Source organism: Clarias gariepinus, chromosome 11 (assembly GCF_024256425.1).
Source record: "Clarias gariepinus isolate MV-2021 ecotype Netherlands chromosome 11, CGAR_prim_01v2, whole genome shotgun sequence".
Lineage (NCBI taxonomy): Eukaryota > Metazoa > Chordata > Actinopteri > Siluriformes > Clariidae > Clarias > Clarias gariepinus.
The window spans coordinates 11,157,209-11,177,632 of NC_071110.1; the positions used below are offsets into that span (position 1 = coordinate 11,157,209).

The 20,424-nt window shown below is 36.0% G+C and overlaps 1 protein-coding gene and 1 long non-coding RNA gene across 3 annotated transcripts; both read left to right on the forward strand.

Moving 5' to 3' along the window:
- The first annotated feature begins 807 nt into the window (after positions 1-807).
- Positions 808-5,611, forward strand: LOC128533647 (uncharacterized). The gene is made up of 3 exons (XR_008361370.1): positions 808-958; positions 4,550-5,093; positions 5,325-5,611. It is a non-coding gene; the product is annotated as an uncharacterized LOC128533647 (long non-coding RNA).
- Positions 5,612-6,383: 772 nt separating this feature from the next.
- LOC128533521 (uncharacterized) lies at positions 6,384-20,175 on the forward strand. 2 transcript variants are annotated; one of them, XM_053507806.1, is made up of 25 exons: positions 6,384-6,786; positions 7,099-7,386; positions 7,530-7,826; positions 8,086-8,460; positions 8,740-9,027; positions 9,124-9,417; positions 9,700-10,080; positions 10,167-10,454; positions 10,915-11,208; positions 11,295-11,333; positions 14,426-14,767; positions 14,912-15,208; positions 15,292-15,406; positions 15,504-15,536; positions 15,653-15,682; positions 15,935-15,982; positions 16,094-16,126; positions 16,223-16,249; positions 16,362-16,394; positions 17,568-17,600; positions 17,713-17,739; positions 17,869-17,910; positions 19,199-19,267; positions 19,523-19,562; positions 19,743-20,175. In XM_053507806.1, exons 1-25 carry the CDS (start codon positions 6,417-6,419, stop codon positions 19,800-19,802), a joined length of 4,143 nt encoding a protein of 1,380 aa, XP_053363781.1. In that variant the 5' UTR covers positions 6,384-6,416; the 3' UTR covers positions 19,803-20,175. The 2 variants fall into 2 exon arrangements, with proteins under 2 accessions (XP_053363781.1, XP_053363782.1); XM_053507807.1 differs by having other exon boundaries at positions 15,656-15,682.
- Positions 20,176-20,424: the final 249 nt, after the last annotated feature.

Sequence of the window (20,424 nt, forward strand, 5' to 3'; positions counted from 1 at the left end):
ACCTGTTTCCCCTGATCATCCTTGAGATGTTTTTGCAGCTTAATTGGAGTCCCCCTGTGGTAAATTCAGTTGATTGGATTGTCTCGAGGCACAAATCTGGGGAAGGTTACAGAAAAATTTCTGCCGCTTGAAGGTCCCAATGAGCACCGTGGCCTCCATCATCCGTAGGTGGAAGAAGTTCAAAACCACCAGGACTCTTTCTAGAGCTGGCCGGCCATCTAAACTGAGCGATTAGGGGAGAAGGGCCTTAGTCAGGGAGCTGACCAAGAACTCGATGGTCACTCTGTCAGAGCTCCAGAGGTCCTCTGTGGAGAGAGGAGAACCTTCCAGAAGGACAACCATCTCTGCAGCAATCCACCAATCAGGCCTATATAATAGAGTGGCCAGACGGAAGCCACTCCTTAGTAAAAGGCACATGGCAGCCCGTCTGGAGTTTGCCAAAAGGCATCTGAAGGATTCTCTCTGACCATGAGAAAAATAAATTTCTGGTCTGATAAGACCCTCTGGCCACTGTACCATATGGGCCTTGTGAATTTTAGTAGGTTCCGATACCATAATCAAATTTAGTTCCCCTAATTCTTTTCACACATAAGCCTTTTATCACTTTTTTTTAACTTTTACAATAGTTGTAAAAGTAACTAGAATGCATGGCAAATCATAGTGGTAATTCATTGTGGTAGAACAGGGTAAACATATGACAAACTGTGCTGGTACAGTATACAAAAATAATCCCTCCTCCTAGCACACACTGTTTGCTTATAAATGCATGAGCTGTCATGTGTTATTTCCTGCAGGTTTGTTTTTTGAGTTGGTGGGACACATTTTTTTTTTTCTAATCAGAAACCAGATTAGGCTTATCTAAGTAGCAAAAGAGTTTATGTGCACTACTACAGCTTTGATGTGAGGAGTTAATTGGTGTGGAATATATTTCTTGGGAGAAATACAATTTATCTCATTTGTAAGTACAAAAATAATTGTCTTAATTTCTCTTATGTCTGGAACTTTTTGCCTAGTTTATACTGTACGGTATCTGATCCTAACCATTGGCCATTATGTAACTGCAAAATTACTATGCATTATACTGTATATGTAGAGCATGTAATGCTATACTGCTTGCAGCTGTGTGTGTGTGTGTGTGTGTGTGTGTGTGTGTGCGTGTGTGTGTGTGCGTGTGTGTGTGTGCGTGTGTGTGCATGTGTTTGTAAAAAAGCATAAAGAGGTGATGGATATTTTGATTAATTATATAATATGTGAAACATTATCAAATGTCAAAGTGGCTAGTTATAAAAAAAAATTTTATTTATTGTGTTTTGTATTTACTTTACATGTGAGATGAAAAAAAAAAGGCTGGGTAAATACCTGTGTGATAAGAACCTCTATCATATCCATAAATTCTGAAATCTCTAAAATTTCCTTTGGGATCAAAAAGATATGCGGTATCTATCTGTAGAAACAATAAAATTGCTAAACAAGTTACATTATGTTACATACAGAACGTAGATTTAAGGCAGACGTAACATTGACTTACATTATTAAACCAAGTACAGACCTGCATCACTAAATGACAATAGACAATACATGACACTGTCCATGGACAAGAGCAGTTTTACATGCACATATACAACCCAAAAGTTGGGACCATTTTTTTTAATTGAATAAAATGCTAACTAAAAGACTTTCAAATCCCATGAGTCAATATTTTATTCACAATAGACATTAAGAACATAAATTCACAATTGTATGCACAAAATGAGCTTATTTCAAATTTGATGCCTGTAGATTTTTCTCTCTTCTTGCCCTATATACTGTAGGTTTCCAGCTGCTGAAGAGTTTGTGGTCGTCTTTGACATATTTTTTATTTAACAAGGCACCAAATGTTCTCCATAGGTAAAAGATCTGGACTGCAGGCAGTCATGCTGTTGTAATTGCTGCACTATGTGGTTTTGCACTGTCCTGCTAAAACACACAGGCCTTCCCTGATATAAATGTCATCTTAAATCTTTATATAAATTTCAACATTCATACTGCCTTCCAAAACATGCAAGCTGCCCATACCATTAGCACTTATGCACCCCATACCATCAGAGATGCTGACTTTTGAACCGAACGCTAATATGGATGGTCTCCCTCCTCTTTAGCCCGAAGGAAATGGTGTCCATGATTTTCAACAACAATGTCAAATTTGGACCCATTTGACCATAGGAAACTTTTCCACTTTGAAACTGTAAATTTTAATTTAGCTTTAGCCCACAGGCCATGATACGCTTCTGGACCAGGTTCACATGTGGCCTCCTTTTTGCATGATAGAGCTTTAATTGGCATCTGCAGGTGGCACTGGACCTATTTTAGTAATATTAATGACACAATCTTGCAGATGAGCGATGCAGTGTCATCTGAGGGCCCAAAGACCACGGGCATCCAAAAAAGGTCTTTGGCCTTGTCCCTTACACACAGAGATTCCTTAAGTTTCTCTAAATCTTTTGATGATGTTATGCACTGTAGATGATATTCGCAAAGCCTTTGTAATTTGACATTGAGGAACGTTGTTTATGAAGTATTTTTACTCCAATCAACACTTTCACAGATTGGAGAGCCTCTGCCAATCTTTACTTCTGAGAGACTCTTTAAGACATCCCTTTAAGATCTAATCATGTTACAGACCTGATGCTAGATATTTTCCCAGCTAAATCTTTTCAAAATGACTTGCTTTTTTAGCTCTTTTTTGGCCCATCCCAACTTTTTTGAGACCTTTAGCTGGCATCAAATTTGGAATGTGATATTTTAGTGGATAAATGTGTAAAATTTCTGTTAATGTTCTATTGTGATTCAAATATTGGCTCCTGTGTTTTGAAAGTCTTTTAGTTTTTATTTTATTCAAATGATAATAAAAAAATGTCCTAACTTTTCCAGAATTCAGGTTATACAAAAGAGAAAACAAAAACAAAAAACCCATTCTGATGCTTAATGTGAATATTAAGTGAAGCTATTAAACTGTATCTGCACAATCTATGCATTGTGTTGCTGCCAGGTGAATGGCTGTTTAGATAGCTGCATGAATAAGCAGGTGTATATGTATTTCTATTAAAAGGGATGCAGATTAAAAATATATAATCTAAAAGTGAGCAAAAGATTCCCTGGCAATTTGAAAGTGCCTCTTAACACTGTGTCCAAACTGATTCAGTAAATATTTTGAGCATTAAACACAACTGTCTGCTTTTATTCTAGCAATGAGGTCAGTCATTTGATTAAGTTAATCTCATCATCTATAACCTTTACATTTTTATAAAGATTTAGTTTAATCATTACCACGTGCATTGGCAATCTTGCCATGTCACTGTTATTTTTCACGTAAAATAAAAAAGTAAGACATAAAACATACTGCCAGAAGGTTTCTTAGTCGACAGAATTCTTTTAAACCCAAATGTACCCAGATATATTTCTGCTTTTTTTTTTTTTTTTTTGGCAAGTGAGTCATTCTCTCATAATTGCTGTAATAAGGAACTGGGAAAGTGCTTGAAAGTATAAGTTCTATTTTATCATGTGCATGTTTCACATTAATTTAGTTAATGGTGGTTTATAAATTACATGTATACATTATACATCACTCAGCTTCTGTACTGGTAGAATATTTCTGGTCACTAAATTCGTTTGCAACAGATATTAGCTTCACCCTGCTAACTATACTCATGTACTTCATGTACCCCAAGCTTTCTAGTTATTATTTCCCACAGACATGTCTATTGCAAGAAATTGTCAGAAAGCAGACTTTTTTTTTTCCAGGACATCTTTTATGCCCCGTAATTCAAATCAAAACAGAACCGCATTATATTCAAGAAAACCATAAGAGAGATTTACTTGACGATTATAAATGATGCACGTTTTATTAATCCGTACTCTCTGTTTATTGATCTAACATTTCAGTTCAGTACTAATCTGTGCATGTGCTTTATTAAGCCATGCTTTTTGTTTATTATTTAGCACACATTCTTGCAGATTTTGTAGGAGAAAAAGTAAACATTTTTATCAGTTTTAATTGTAGACTGCACCCTCAGTTGGATTCCCGTTAATAACAACACAGACCCAGCATTTGCTTAGAGATACATAATGCAGTATTTTTACCTGTAATTTTTTAAGGTGTTACAGGACAAATTAAAAGAGTATTTAAGTCATTTCTGGCTCCTGAGCGGTGTGTTTTTCATAGTTAGGCTGTAATTGTTTCTTAAAAGAGGAAGTGTGTAATGCTGTCAGGATTACATAGACTGAACAGGCTAATCAAGATTCTAAGTTATTTATTCATTCATAAACTGTATGTAGATCACACATCTGCAACACAAATTGCTTCTATGGTGGAAAATATTTCATTGCAATAAGCTATTTTAAAAACTTATGTTTTTTTTAATTATAATGCGTAGTTTATTGCCTCAACTTATTAACATAATAGACTTTCTGTATTTATCTGTATCTATATAATAAGTCTTGAAACTATATACTTAGAAAATTGCCTTATAATGTCATTACCATTAAACCATGTGCATTCTTGTGTCAACAGGTCTGTTTATCTTTATTTCTTTGACCTGAGAAAATGAAAAAGTTGCTACTACTTAAAATACTACTTCATGGTACAGTGTGCTTCAAGCCTAAAATCTTTTAATATTTAGCACAAACAGTGTGTTGTGAACACAAAATAAACTACTAACAAATTCCACACACAGGCATCCTGTTCAACGGCACCTGGGCCTGGTCAGTATACATGCCATCAAGAATATCTGGTCTACACAAATCCTGCCTTGTTATACCATGTACATTCTCCTATTCATACTATCCACCTTATAACCCTAATCGGATAGTGTGGTATCAGTATGTTGACCGTGGATATCCTCTAGTGCTTGACAGTTGGAACCCTTACTCAGTGATTGAAAGGTACAGAGGGAGAACCAGCTTATATAAGGGAACATATAGGGACTGCAGTCTACTGATTAAAGACCTTAGATATTCCCATGATGGAGACAGAATATATGCTTGGATCGACCCAGAAAATGTTGGATGGAGAACTTACAAATTCTATGATGTCACTACACTAATTCATGTTCAATGTAAGTGTTACATTCACTTAACATTTATCCAATAAATAATGTCAATAATGTTAATAGTTAAAAAAGTTATTCATTTATGTATTTATTTATTTATTTGTCTGTTTATTGGTTTCTTGATTGAATAATTGCTTACTTGTAAAAACACAGCTTTTCTATAAGTAAAATTAAAAACTAAATGTGATTTAGAGAAGTTTTTTGTTTTCTATTTTTTTCCTCCACTTTAAATGACAGCATCTGCACCAAAGCCCGAAGTTTACATCTCTGGAGGGTATAAAATAGGGGATAAAATTAAAGTTCGATGTATAACATATCACACCTGTCCTTACAATCCCCCCTCTCTAAGTCTGAGTGGGATACAAAAAACATCTGACAGTTTGACAGACAACTATATTGGTGATGGCAAATGGAAAATCACGCTAACGCGTCATGGGGTTGTCGAGTCTGAAACACACCGAGTTGATTGTTCTGTTACACACAGTGGTGGGCTCTCAGCATCCACTACCACAATACATAATGCAGAGTGTAAGTAATATTTTACATACAATACTGTGTAGAGTACTTCTAAATGCAATATTATCTCTCTTAAAAAGAGATGGTTTAGCGCATTCTCTTTTTTTTCTGTATGCAAAGTAATAAATTATTAGAGTAAATACATCTGTTTTAAGGTCAATTTTATTTAGATGTATTGTCTTGCATAATGTGTTAATTGTATCATGTGTGTTTTAGGTTCCATTGATCAAAACCAGATTACTCCTGACTCAAACACAGAGTTTCTAGAGGGTGTGGAACAAGACATTGTTTGCTCTGTTACATACATGTGCTCCAGTGCCCGGCCTCAAATTACTTGGAACGATGGAATCTTTAATGGAATTAACACTTATATTCGCAAACAGGGAATCAAATATGAAGCTAGATCTACATTAAAGTTCACAGCAAAGGCTGATGATCATAGGAAGATCATTACCTGCCAAACAGTCTTTAAAGGGATGAGTCAAAGAGTGAAAATTACTTTAAGAGTGAAGAGTGAGTATGAGTTTCTGGGTTTAAGGACTTTTTAGTCACTTGTGTCCTTCTCTGTTTTTTCTTGACTGCATATGTATGCATATAACTTTTAAATGCATTCAGCGCATTCTTCTAAGTGCTAATTAATTTTAATTTACGTAAGATAATGAATACATTATAAATGCTTAAGGTTAGACCTACAGTGTATTTCTGTTGTATCTCTTAAGAGCTGGTATTGCACATTTTTGGATTTCTAGATATTGGGTATTGTATCATAAAAAAGGTATAGTAAACATTTATGTATTTTTGTTTGTAGTGTCAATGGGCTCACTTGACTGGAGTTTCACAATGCCCAGTGTAATCAATGGCATTCGAGGGTCCTGTGTGGTCATTCCCTGTAGTTATAAATTCAAAACCTCTGACCGTAGTGGTGTAGATGTAAAATGGTATTCAAAAACACTCACCATTTCAGATCTGATATATAACCAATCATCTCACAATATCATTCCTAAGTTCAAAGGGAAGACAAGTTTATATGGATCCTCAAATGAAAAGAACTGCAGCTTAAAGATCCAGCCTCTTGACATGTCACATAATCGGGAAAGACTGTTCCCCTGGATGGACCAGAATCCTCCTGATACTTACCACCGAAAAAATGTTGCAGAGGAAACTATTGCTCTTGAGGTGACAGGTAAATTCTATGCTTTTACTAGGTTCAGGAATATATCAATATAATATAAAATCTGTCAAATATTTACATTTACTTTCTATTTATAATTATTTATGGAAAAAAGGAAAACAAAGATAATAAACACTCACTAAGCACTTTACTAGGAAAACCTAAAAGTTATCTAATCAGCCAAATAATTTTTTATCAGCAGTGCAGTGCAAAAATCATGCTGTTAAAGATGCATAAACGATGATCTCTACAAGAAGAGTATATTGCAGGTTTAAATTGTAGGAATCTGATGGCTGCAACCCTCTGCATGGGGGATCTTTACAGATACTGCTGAGAAACCACAAGCAGAAGTTCTTGGTAGGGCTACAGTTGGCGAGCCTGTGACATTGTCTTGTAGTGTGATACACACCTGTCCTCCAAAACCCCCAACACTCAGCTTCAGTATATCACGTGGGTCTTCACGTTTTATCCACACACCCTTATATCATGGGAAATGGAAGACGACAAAAGAGATTACGTGGACAGTTGAGGAAAATGATAATTTTGTTACTTGTTCTGTGAGTTATGCAGGTGGACAGAAATCAAAGACTGAAATCCCTCTTAATCCTTTATGTGAGTCTGAATCAATGCACATTTACAGTGTTTAAAAGTATTATTAAATGAAATAACATTTAAATGTCAGTTGGTCATTTATATTTTTTGTATGATTTTGTTTATGTGTATTGTCTCATATCATCCTGTTTTATCTGTTATAGGTCCCATCGATCAAGCTCAGATTAGTCCTGATTCAAACACAGAGTTTCTTGAGGGTGTGGAACAAGACATTGTTTGCTTTGTTACATACATGTGCTCCAGAGACCGACCTTACATTATGTGGAGTGGGGAACAGTTACCTGGCAGCACATTTCACGTAACAAAGCATGGAACAAAACAGATAGCTACGTCCACACTAAAGTTCACTCCAAAAGCCAGTGATAATGGCAAGACAATTACCTGCCAAGCAGATTTTAAAGGGAATGTTCAGACAGTGGAAATCACCTTAAGAATTCAAAGTGAGTAAGGACTTTTAATGTTAAGGCCTTCTGGTTACCTATATGCTTAATTTAGATTTTTGACATGCATGTCCATCATTCAACACATTCTCATGAAAATTGCATTCACCAGCTCCTAAATTAGGAACGCTTAAATTTAGGGCTAGCAGATGTATGAGGAGAGGAGCATAATTCTCATTCATATTAGGATTCTAAGACATTTAGTAATATATTATAAAAAATAACATATAATAACCCTTTGAGTGTATTTTTGTTACAGGATCAATGGGCTCACTTGACTGGAGTTTCACAATACCCAACACAATTACTGGTGTCCGAGGTTCCTGTGTGGTCATTCCCTGCAATTATGAATTCAAAAATGTCCAGCCTAGCAGGACAAATGTAAAATGGTATAAACTCTCCACTACAGGTTACTCTCTGGTGTATGACCAATCAACACACAATATCATTAATCAGTATAAAGGAAAGACAACTTTATATGAATCCTCGATTGACAAAAACTGCAGCTTGAAGATCCAGCCGCTTGAGATGCAACATAGTCAGGAGAAACTGTTTCCCTGGATGGACCCAAATTCTATTGAATCATACCACAGCAAAAATTTTGATCATGTAACTATTGTCCTCGAGGTAACAGGTAAAATCACATAAACAACCTTTGTATAATATTTTGGATATTCTTTTTTTTTAGTAATACTAATTAAAACTTTATTATGGTAGTAATGTGAGTATGGTTTGAGTACAAACAAAGAACAAACAAAACCAGAAGCAAATGATTTCAGTTGTTTGCATGATGGAGATACATATCTCACTAAACCCTTAAAATCACATGGATGAATTATAATACAAATTAACCATTATTTCTCCCTTGTAAATGTTTTGTATTACTCACAAATTATTTACTTACCTGTTAAAGATATTGTTGAAAAACCAGAGGCAGATCTTCTTGGCATAGCCAAAGTTGGTAAGCCAGTAACGTTGTCCTGCAGTGTGCTACACACTTGTCCTTCAACACCTCCATCATTGAGCCTGAGTGTTTCTCATGACACTCAAAGTTTAACTCACACACCCCTTCATGATGGAAAATGGAGGTCAACTGTAGAGAGTACCTGGACTGTTGAGGAAAATGATAAGTCTGTTACTTGTACTGCGAGTTACGCAGGTGGACAAACATCGAAGACTGACATCACTATTGATCCTTTATGTGAGTTTATTGCCAATCTTTTAACTCAAAAAAGGCAGTTGTGTCTGCATGTAAGCTTCACATCTTTTTTGATGAACTTTTCACTATATCTTTTAGGTGACTTTCACAAACCTGTAATAAGTCCAACCCAAGATGAGGTTATGGAAGGAATTGAGAAAAGCTTCACTTGTACTGTGACCCACACATGTCAAAAACAAAAGCCAAACATAATCTGGAATTACCAAAACATGCCTGTTTCTTCTGAAACACATAAGGTTGACTCCCACATTTGGAGAACAGTTTCCACTTTGAAACTGAAAGCATCGTGGGACGACCATGGAAAGACATTAACATGCACAATTCAAACTACAGAGGGAGAGTCTTCAGATCATGTTACTTTAAAAGTAAAAAGTACGTTTGTTTGACCATTTGATTACAAATCTAAAAAAAAAAAAACTATATGTTGTATCACTATCTGTTCTAGCTACAATCCAGTCCTAGTCATCAATAAGAAATTGTTAAATGTGTAACTATTGACTTTTTTCAGTAGTGTTTGGTTCACATTCTGTTTTACACAGTACTGTATAGTAAAAAACTCAAAGGTAAACGTCCACTGCACATCCAACATTGTGAATTAATGCTTATAAAAATATTCTCTTCACTGAATACTGCATTATTTGTTCTTTAATGAAGGGGGGATGTTTTCACTGGATTGGACATATTCAATGCCCAGTAAGATGACTGGCCTTCAAGGCACCTGCCTGGTCATTCCCTGCAGCTTTGACTTCAGAAACAGCACAAAAAAACCTGCCGATGTTGAGGTGAAATGGTACCTATACTCTACATCACAGTACCCCTTGGTTTATAGCCCAGATGGTGAGAATGTCATTCAAAAATATTTTGGCAAGACAAGACTGTATGGTTTAACTAGTGAGAAAAATTGCAGTTTGGAAATCATGCAACTTGAACTGCAGTACAATGGGGATAGACTGTATCCTTGGATGGATCCAAAATCAGTTGATACATTTCACAAGGAGGATTTCTATGCCAAATCTATTGAACTCCAAATAACAGGTAATGACACTTTTTAGATATTTGTATCTAAAGTGTGCCAAATGAGTGTTTGATCTACGTTCTAGTCTGCTGTTTGTTTTTGACAGAACAAGCCGATAAACCAAAACTAAGCATTATTGGTATACCAAGAGTGGGAGAGCAAGTCACAGTGTCCTGTAGTGTCCTTCATACATGTCCGTCCAAACCTCCAAGTCTGTCTGTGGGGAAGGCACTTGATACGGACATTTCTGTACACAATCCAGTACAAGATGGCTTTTGGGAGCTAACCAGAATTCACACATTCATAATTAAAGAAGAAGAACAAACTGTTACATGTAAAGCCACATTCCATGGAGGACAGATATCTGAATCACAAATCGATCTCAATGCTCAGTGTAAGTAATAATGCTTGGACAACAGGCAAGTTTACTTCTCCTGATTATTACAAAAGCCATACTGATAATACACTGGTCTTAAACAATTGTGTTTTTTATATTTGTGTGTTGTGTGGAGTGGGTAAAGTCAAATATTAACCTCATTAAACTACTCATCATTCAGTTGTTGCTGCACCAATATAAATGATAAATATTTTAATTATTTACTTCTGTTTTTGTTTGTGTTGGAGGGAGTGGTGGGGTCTCCCAGCTTCAGGGTCCTTAAACTGGTCACTAACACAACTGAAATAAATTTTGCCACATTATGTTTCAATTGATTTCAAATAATCAGTCATGAATTATCTTTACACTACAGTATGAGGAAATACTACTATGTGATATTTATATAACTATTTAATCTCAGTAAATTTCTAGCATTTTTAATAACACGCTCTACAAAAACTTATAATTCCATTTGTAGGTATCTATAAGGATATAACCATTGATCCTGAGGTGGCCGATGTTGTAGAGGGTGTTGCAAATAACTTCACGTGTACAGTTTTCCATTCTTGCAAGAGCCAGCCTCCAACTTTCACCTGGAACTACAAAGACATACCAGAGACTGTGGGAACTAAAAAAGGGCCATCATTAACCTGGGCCACTTATTCCAATATATTATTTATAGCTTCAATGGAGGATGATGGCAAGAAACTGACTTGCACTGTAAAACTGCCTAAAGGAGAAATCTCAACATCCATTGTTTTACAGGTTCAAAGTGAGTGGGTCCATCTTCATGACTATTACTGAAGGCATTTACATTTACTTAAAATACAGTAACCTCTGGTTTGTATTTATTTGTAGGATATGTACCCAAGGTGGTGGATCCATTTGAGAATGACAGTATGTCTTTTCTTTTCTTTTCTTTTCTTTTCTTTTCTTTTCTTTTTTTAATCTCTAAGATGCGCCTAATCGTATTGTGAAAAAATTCCACACTTCTAGATTTTATAGGTTTTTTTTGCGTGTGTGTGTGCATGTGTGTGTACAGTGGCAAGAATTAATGGCTTCTTCTTAATTTCTTGTTAATTTAATCTTCATCTAAGTCAAGGTTATCGACAAATATAATGTGCCTAAAATAATAACAAAAAAATTCTGATCGTTCTTTTTTTTATTGAACACATTCAAAATGGTAGTGGAAATAGTAAGTCCCCTCCTGGCAGCAATAACCTTAATCAGGCACTTCCTTTAGCAGTGGATTAGACTTGCACATCGTTCAGGAGGAATATCAGCCCATTCTTCCTGGCAGAACTCTGGCAAGAATTCTTTGGATGTCTCATGTGGGAATTCATCTTTCCCTCTATGACTGCAAGCTTCTTTCCTTTGTGGTGTCCTGCCGTGGACACTCTACTTATTTAATGTTTTAGGTACTGTAGGCTCATGAACACAAAAGTTAGCCAGTTACAATTATGCTTTCAAATCATTGTCTGTCACTCAGGGTTGTTTCTTTACCTCACTGATGAGTCTTTATTGTGCTATTTGAGACATTTTGACTGGGCGCCCACTTTTGGGAAGAGTCCCGAAGTGTCTCCTGCCTAACTGTAAAATGATGAATTTCTAAAGTCTTTGAAATTACTTTGCAACCCTTTCCAGCTTCATGTAAAGCAACATCTCTTGAGCATAGATCTCCTGAAAGTTGTTTTCTGCATTCTCTGCAAAGTTTATGATCTGCTTTCATACTGTGTTGGGTGGCAGCCAGTTCAGCTATAACAGCTATAACAGTTGATGTTAATTTATGTTAATATGGAGTTCAGGTAGTTATTGGAGACTCAGGTAGACTTGTCAGGTAGGTAGTCTTGAATTATTGAGCAACTGCAGCCAAGTCAAGTCCTCAGAGAAACAGCTGTCAACACCAGTCGAGGCCAGAACCGTCTTCGTGGTAGAGAAAAACCATCCCCAGACACCAGACGCATCCCAACGAGACACATGGGGCATCCATGTGATGAGATCTCCAACCAGAACCGGGGCACCAGGATGGGTCAGACAGGTCCGGAGGGCAGAGGGAGTCTGGATCACTGGCTGCTCAGGAACGACATGTGTAGTGAATCACAAGATTCTATTATCTATCCTTACAAGCCTTGGAATTTGTGGAACAGCGTGGCAATGGTTTGCTTCTTACCTTAAAGATAGGTCATATGAGGTAACATGGAGGGGATCTACATCTGCCCCACGTAGACTCTCTACTGGTGTCCCGCAGGGCTCAGTACTTGGTCCTCTTCTGTTCTCCCTCTATACCCGGTCTCTTGGTAAGGTCATATCATCGCATGGATTCTCATACCACTGTTATGCAGACGACACCCAACTTGTCCTCTCCTTTCCTCCCTCTGACACTCAGGTTTCCACCCGGATCTCAGCATGTCTGGCAGACATCTCATTTTGGATGGCTGCTCATCAGCTGAAGCTCAATCTCAGTAAAACCGAACTGTTGTTTATCCCTTGTGACTCATCTCCAGGTCAAGACCTTGTGATATCCATGGACAACAACCAAATCACTCCCTCAACCACCGCCCGCAATCTTGGGGTAACCGTGGACAATCATCTGTCATTTTCCCCACACATCGCTAACCTTACTCGCTCTTGTCGATTTCTTCTTTACAATATCAGAAGAATTCGCCCATTTCTTTCTTCACAGGCTACTCAGGTGCTTGTTCAGTCCCTTGTTATTTCAAGACTGGACTACTGCAACTCACTCCTGGCAGGCCTGCCTCTGTCCACGATTCGTCCTCTGCAACTGATCCAGAATGCAGCAGCACGACTCGTTTTTAACCTTCCCAAGTTCTCCCACACCACCCCACTCCTCCGCTCCCTGCACTGGCTTCCTGTAGCTGCCCGCATCAAATTCAAAACACTGATGCTTGCCTACAAAGCCAAAAATGGCCCAGCACCCACTTACCTCTCTGCGCTAATTACACCACGCACTGCACCACGTTGCCTCCGATCCTCCAGCACTGCTCGCCTCATCCCACCATCTCTCAGGGATCGAGGGCGGCATTCATCCAGGCTCTTTTCTGTTCTGGCACCTAGATGGTGGAATGAACTTCCTCTAGATGTCCGTACATCAGAGACTTTGACTATCTTTAAACGACGACTCAAGACGCATCTGTTTCTCCAGTACTTGGACTAACCCCCCTCCCCCCCAAAAAAAAAAAAAAAAAAAAAAAAAAACACCTCAGTTGTGTTGGACTAATCGTACTTAGTTATTAACCTAGTAAACCCAGTGTAAGTATGTATCCAATGTTGTAAACATTAAAGCACTTTTTGTAAGTCGCTCTGGATAAGAGCGTCTGCCAAATGCCTAAATGTAAATGTAAATGTAAAATAGTTCGACAGAGAGAGGGAAGAGAGAGAGGGGCAGAGAGGGAAGAGAGAGAGGGGGAGAGTGCTCGCTCTATTATCCAGAGATCGCTGGTTTGATTCCCGGGTGATGCTGTAACCTTTCGCAGCCGGAGGTCTAGAGAGAGAGAACTGATTGGCCGAGCTCTCTCAGTGGGAAGGGATGAGAGGTACTTAGTGCTTCCACATTAATCACGGCTCTACAAGCACAAGCAGAAGGAGCGGATAGCGCTGTCCTCCGAGTGTGTTACGCCACCCCCAACGGTGTGTGAGCGAGCAGTTTGAAAATATGCGGTCGGCTGGCGTAACGTGGTTCGGAGGAAACGCGTGATAGTCTTCGGTCCTCCCGACTGAGTGGTAGTAGTAGCCTTAATGTGGAACCCCCTCAGTGATGGGGAGGAATTGACCATGAACATTTGTGTTATTATTCTAGGCACATTATATTTGTTGATGATAACCAGATTACATTTTATGACAAATTAATTCAGAAAACCTAAAGGCTAAAGGCAGAATTTCTAAAGGCTCACATACTTCTTTTTGCCACTGTGAATGTGTATGTGTTTGTAGACTTTAACAACCTTTTTTTTTTTTTTGCTGGATTTCAGCTGTCCACATTTCAGAGGCGAATGTGGTACCCCGGATCAGTGCTTTGACCAAGTCCTGTGTGGTGATACCTTGCACTTTCAAGTCAGGTGACACGCCTATTACACGTCTTCGAGTTCTGTGGTACACCAGTACTGGTCAATATGTCTTCCACACTGGACAGTCCAATGTTATAGACAACTTTAAAGGACGCACAAAGCTTCTGGGGAATCCAGATGAGCAGAACTGCACTTTAGAGATTGATAAGGTCCAAGCTCATGATAATGGGCCATTCTGTTTTCATGCAGAAAAAGAAAACGATAAGTACAGGTTCAACCACAGCTGTGTGTTCATCATCATGAAAGGTGAAACAAAAGTTTTCGCATGTTATGTGTGATAACAGCTATGAGCCTAGTTGTGTTTAAAATGTCCTCTCTTATACAACCATTAAATTATGATTTTATAAGAACATGAAACAGTTTGCTGAATGCTCCTGTTTTTAAATGCAGCATCTCCTGACAAGCCTGTGATATCAGCTCTTCCAGAAGAGATGGAGCCAGGCAAGCGATTCACAATAAACTGTTCTGTCACACATACATGCTCATCACATCCCCCAATTATCACATGGAATGTTCCGGCTGCCAGAGAAGTGGTGAGCCATGTGGAGCGAAGCGCAGGCAAATGGGAAACAACTTCCACAATTACTTTTATTCCAACTGGCTATGAAGCAGAAGAAAATCTCATTTGTCGAGCTTCTTTCTGGGGGAAAAAGAACCAGGAAAGCTCAGCCTTATTAAGTGTGAAACGTGAGTAAAGTTATTCAGCTTAGGTTTGTTTGTTTACAACCATCCTTTCATGGTTTGTTGAATGACTTTTATGTATTTTTTAGGATATGAAGGACTGGGTATGGACACCGTAGGATTTGGTATAATTCTTCCTGCATGTTTATTATTGCTCCTTTGTATTGCTGCTGGAATAATCATTTTTAGGAGAAAAGTCCAAAAGTATGTTTATATACTTATTTATCTTTATTTTCTGTCCAAAAAACTTTTATTATTAAACTTACTATTTAATACTGAAATATTGTACCTACAATTACAGAACAACTACAGATGAATTACCACCTGAAAGAAGGTAAGATTTTTTTTTTATAAATATAAATTTTATTAATAGATTTTTGATTGAAAATGTACATTATAAACATTGTAATGTTAAAATAAAGTAAACCTGTATTATCTTTATTTTCAAAGTAGAAGATCAATTTGGAGCCAGATATCCAGGTTAGAACAAACTCGTCTTTAAATTCAATCAGCTGTGTGAGAATATTAATATATTAGTGCCCTCTAGGATCAATAACAGATAAATACAATTCTATTCTTGTCGTGACCAAAATTAAAACAGTTCAGTTTAAATATAATTTGTATTACAGTATTATAATTCTACTGCAATTATAAATTTGTGCTTTATCCACATTCCCAAATTAAGCAATAAAAGTATTTATCATGCTTTTATCTTAACCTTGTATTGTAAAGGAGATTCGATGGGACTGCAAGTTGGCTAAACTCTCCCATGGAAACCCGGTATATACTACTAATATTTTTTTTTATATTATATATTGATAAAAAAAATCTTTTTTATTAGTTACTCAAAATAATAATTGTTATATATAACTTTGTTAATATGATCAACAGCTCACCCGAAAGGCCACCAAAACCAGAGAAAAGGTCGATTTGTTCAATAGAACTTTACTAGTTTTGTACAGTTTCCAATAATCCTTTATACTGAATAGATTAAAGTGTACTGTTTAAAATCTTTCTTAGGCGTAGCATCTGGAGCAGGTTTTCCAGGTAATTATTTTTCAAATTATGTTTTTGTGTTTTGATTATACCACAAAAAATAGCTGGAAATAGAAATTATTTTATCATCATCATCATCATCATCATCATCTCTCATTTGCAGAAGAGGTCCAGTGACCAGTACAGATCTGACAAAGTAGGTGACACTTTTAGTAACACACATGGTTACATTAGACTATGGTATAATATGTATATTAAAAAAAAAAGAAAAGAAAATAATCTGTATATAAAAATGTTGATGTGTAAGTTATTTTTTGCTTTATTTCTGTTGCCTGTTGACTGTCATGCAGAAGGCCTCGGTTTTATTCCTTTTAAAACAAAAAATAAAAAATAAAAAAATAAGTTACATCTAAGCAAGAAATAAAGAAACAAACTAAATTTTGCAATATTTTTGATCACATAAAATGTGTGGATTTACATTTACAAAGGATGGCATGGTCAAAGTTGAGTAACATACTTAACTAAACTAACTAAAATTATGAACTATTATCTCTATTTCCATCCTTTTGCTCTCCAACCCAAATGTCTTTAGTTAATAGGAAAAACACAAGAATTGGACTTTGCATTTTAAAAAACGGCTCTGTGTGCATGAAGATGTTCTCCCTGTGTTTGTGGGTTTCCTCTGGGTACCCCAGTTTCCCACAGTCCAAAAATGTTGATTAGTCTATTTGGCGTTCCTAAATTGCCCATAGTGTGTGATTGAGTGTATGAGTGTGTATGTGTATTTACCCTGCAATAGATTGGCACCCTGTCCAGGGTGTACCCCACCTCATGCCCTAAGTTTTCTGGGTTAGGCTCCGGGTCTCCCGCGACTTGTATACAGGGTTAAACTACATACTGTAGACTGAGTGAGTGAGTGAGTGAGTGAGTATATATTGTAAATGCATTTGTGTAAAATAGGTCATAAATGATAGACAAAAGTAAGCAAGAGCTAGGGTTTCTATACAGTACCAGTCGAAAGATTTGGATTTATTTTCTACATTTTAGAACATTACTGGAGATTTTAAAACTATGAAATAACAGAATATGAAATTATGTATTATGTAACAATCATAGTCATTTATCAAATAGTCATTGAAAAATTATGAAAAAAAATATTTAAAGGGTAAACAATGTCAGTGTCATGGCCACATCTGCTGGATATTCAGAAAACCTGCTTTCCATTAATAAATAGTTACAGTACATTCTTTTAAATAATTTCTTTTAATGAAATTTATTTGTATTGAGGTTTTCATTATTAAGTAAGTTTTATTACATTATTTATTGAAAATCTAATTGTACTATATAACATTGATAATATGACCAACAGCTCACCTGTAAGGCCACCAAAACCAGAGAAAAGGTATATTTGTTCAACAGATCTCAAACTTAACTAAATAACTTATTACTATATTTCCCGATAAACATGAATAAATAGCTTAAAGTGCAGTAATTTTGTTCTAAACCTTTCTTAGGCGTAGCATCTGGAGCAGATTTTCCAGGTGATTGTCTTCCAAAATGATGTTTATCATTTTATCATAAGAAAAATAGCTGGAAATAATTTTATAATTATTATTCCCATCATCACCATCATCACCATCATCATCATCATCATCATCTTTAATTTACAGAAGAGGTCCAGAGACCAGTACTGATCTGACAGTGCAATACAAGTAGGTGACATGTTTTGTAAAATATAAAAAACACAAGTATAAGTACAAAACTGTTGATATGTAAATACTTTTGTGTTTTATTTATGTGTAAATTTGGTATTGATGGCTCAGTGGTAGGTCTCTTGCTTGCCGTGCAAAAGGGCTTGTTTCAATTCCCAGCAGCCACTGGATGCAGTGACAGAATAATAGCCTGAATAAAATTTTGGCAGAGTTGGGTCAGGATCTGGCATAAAATCTGAGCCAAGTTGCCTGTAGTTTGGATGATCTGCTCTGGAGATCACTTGACAGGAGCAGCCGATAGACCAACAATATTTATGTGTAAATTTGTTTAAACTTAACTTAAATCACTGCCAATTGAACCATTAGCTGAAGACACCGTAGAATCGTTGGTTTTAGGACAAGAAGTATTAGCATTGTCAGAAACCAGGAATAGTATAAAAGCTCCATGAGAGCAAACAGAAAAAAGTAGAACAATACAACAATGATTCTACAGACAAAGAATTGTCAAGGACAAAAGTCTTTTTTTCGGTTTATTTCTTAATTCTGTTGGTTTATTATTTTTTAAAAGAAAAAGTCACATCTGAGCAACGAGCAAATAACAAAGGAAAACAGGAAAACCATAAGAATGGCACTTACCATTGCAAAACGTTTGTGAGATTCTGTATATGAACCTGACCAAGCAGATCTAAATATGTATGTGCCAAATGCACAGTATAGTGTAAAAAAAAAAAATATATATATATATATATAATTTATTGTACCTGTATTGTAAATGCATTTGGTAAAATAGGTCATAAATAATGGAAAAAAGTAAAAAAACCTATGGTTTCTATACAGTCAAATGTTTGGATTTATTTTTTCCATTCTAGAACAATACTAGAGAGTTCAAAACTTTGAAAGAACAGAATATGCAATTATTTAAGTACAGTACGTAACAGCAACAATAGTCTGTTGTTAATTTTAGATTCAAAGGTCAGCTGTTCTGGAATAGTTCTTCTAAGGCCGGTATTATCAAGTGCATTTGCAAAACCCATGAAGCACCTTGATAGAACTGGCTTTCAAGAAGACCATTCCAGGAAAACAAGACCAAAACTTACCTTTGCTGCAGTGGAGAAGTTTATTTAGACTTACCAGCCTCAGAGATCACCAATTAACTGCACCTTAGATTAGAGCCGTTATGAAGGTTTTACAGAGTTTGATTGGTAGTGTATGTGTTTAAAGGTGATTGATTACAGATCAAAAATAGTCAAAAAAGAAAAACTGATTTAAAAAACAATTCTATTTATAGGGTGAACAATATCAGTGCAATGGACTCATCTGCGGGATATTCCAAACCCCGATTTCCATCACCAAAGAGGTATAGTACATTCTCTTGTATAATTTCTATTATTATTATTATTATTATTATTATTATTATTAAGTTATAAGACAAAGCTTATAAATTATACATTGCTAATTATTTATTTGCTGATTTCTGCTGAATAAAAAAACAACACAACTGTACAGTTAAAAAAATACATTGGTTTTTCATTGTACATACAGTATTTCACTTTGCATAGGCTGTTTATGTCTGTGTTTTTATTTCCCCTCATTTTGTAAACTCTGAATGCAGTGAACCAAAATCCTACATATCAGGAAGTGGCCACTTAATAGTGAGTATATAATTATGTACATATATTATTGATATGAGCAATTCTAATTATAATTGTATAAAAATGAGGACAAATCCTCAAACCTGGCCTATAATCAGCTGTTCAGTTCAACTGATTGGAATTTTAAGGTTTAGTCTATTTTAATCCTTACCTTTTTTTTTTGTTGTAACATTTCTATAGAATTATGATGAGGATGATTACACCAACACTGCAGATTTTAAAATGTATCAGAAAATGTAATGATGACAAAAAAGTCTATGCAGAATGCAGCGTGATACTGTTTTTGTTTAGTTTTTCCTATTGTCTGTGCAAAATAAGGAAATTGATGTTTTTTTCTTCCTTTTTTTTATAACTTGCTAGTTTGAATCTTATGCTGTTTTATATGTGCTGTTTTGCCAGATAAAATAGGGGGGAAAATGATATACTGCGAATAATGTAATAAGATATTTCAATGTATGCTATTCATTTTATTTACAAACATATGTATGGACAACAATTATTAATATATACCATATTAAAGCATATTGTCTGTGACAGCTTATTTCTGTATTATGTTATATGCATGTAAGACTGTGAATCGAATAAAAATGTAACCCCTAGTTAATATGATTAATTTAATTCTTCACTCACAGCTATTTTTTTTACTATTACTTTTATTACTTTTCATATAAGTTCAGTGTTGCTAATAATCTACAAATCATAGTAGCTATTTGCAGTGCATACACAGCACAAGAATCATGGTATAGTCCATATTTACAAAATTTTGTAAATTAAATTTAAAAAAGAGAATATGACTTGAATACATAAAGAAAATGTTTAACACCAGCAAGAGGTGCAATGTAGTTACATACACAAGAAAATA

Coding starts and splice junctions, on each gene's coding strand:
- LOC128533521 (XM_053507806.1), top strand. CDS start 6,417: ATGGGCTCACTTGACTGGAGTTTCACAATGCCCAGTGTAATCAATGGC. Junction 15,537..15,652: donor GAATTACCACCTGAAAGAAG/GTAAGATTTTTT, acceptor TTATTTTCAAAG/TAGAAGATCAATTTGGAGCC. Junction 19,268..19,522: donor CGATTTCCATCACCAAAGAG/GTATAGTACATT, acceptor CTCTGAATGCAG/TGAACCAAAATCCTACATAT.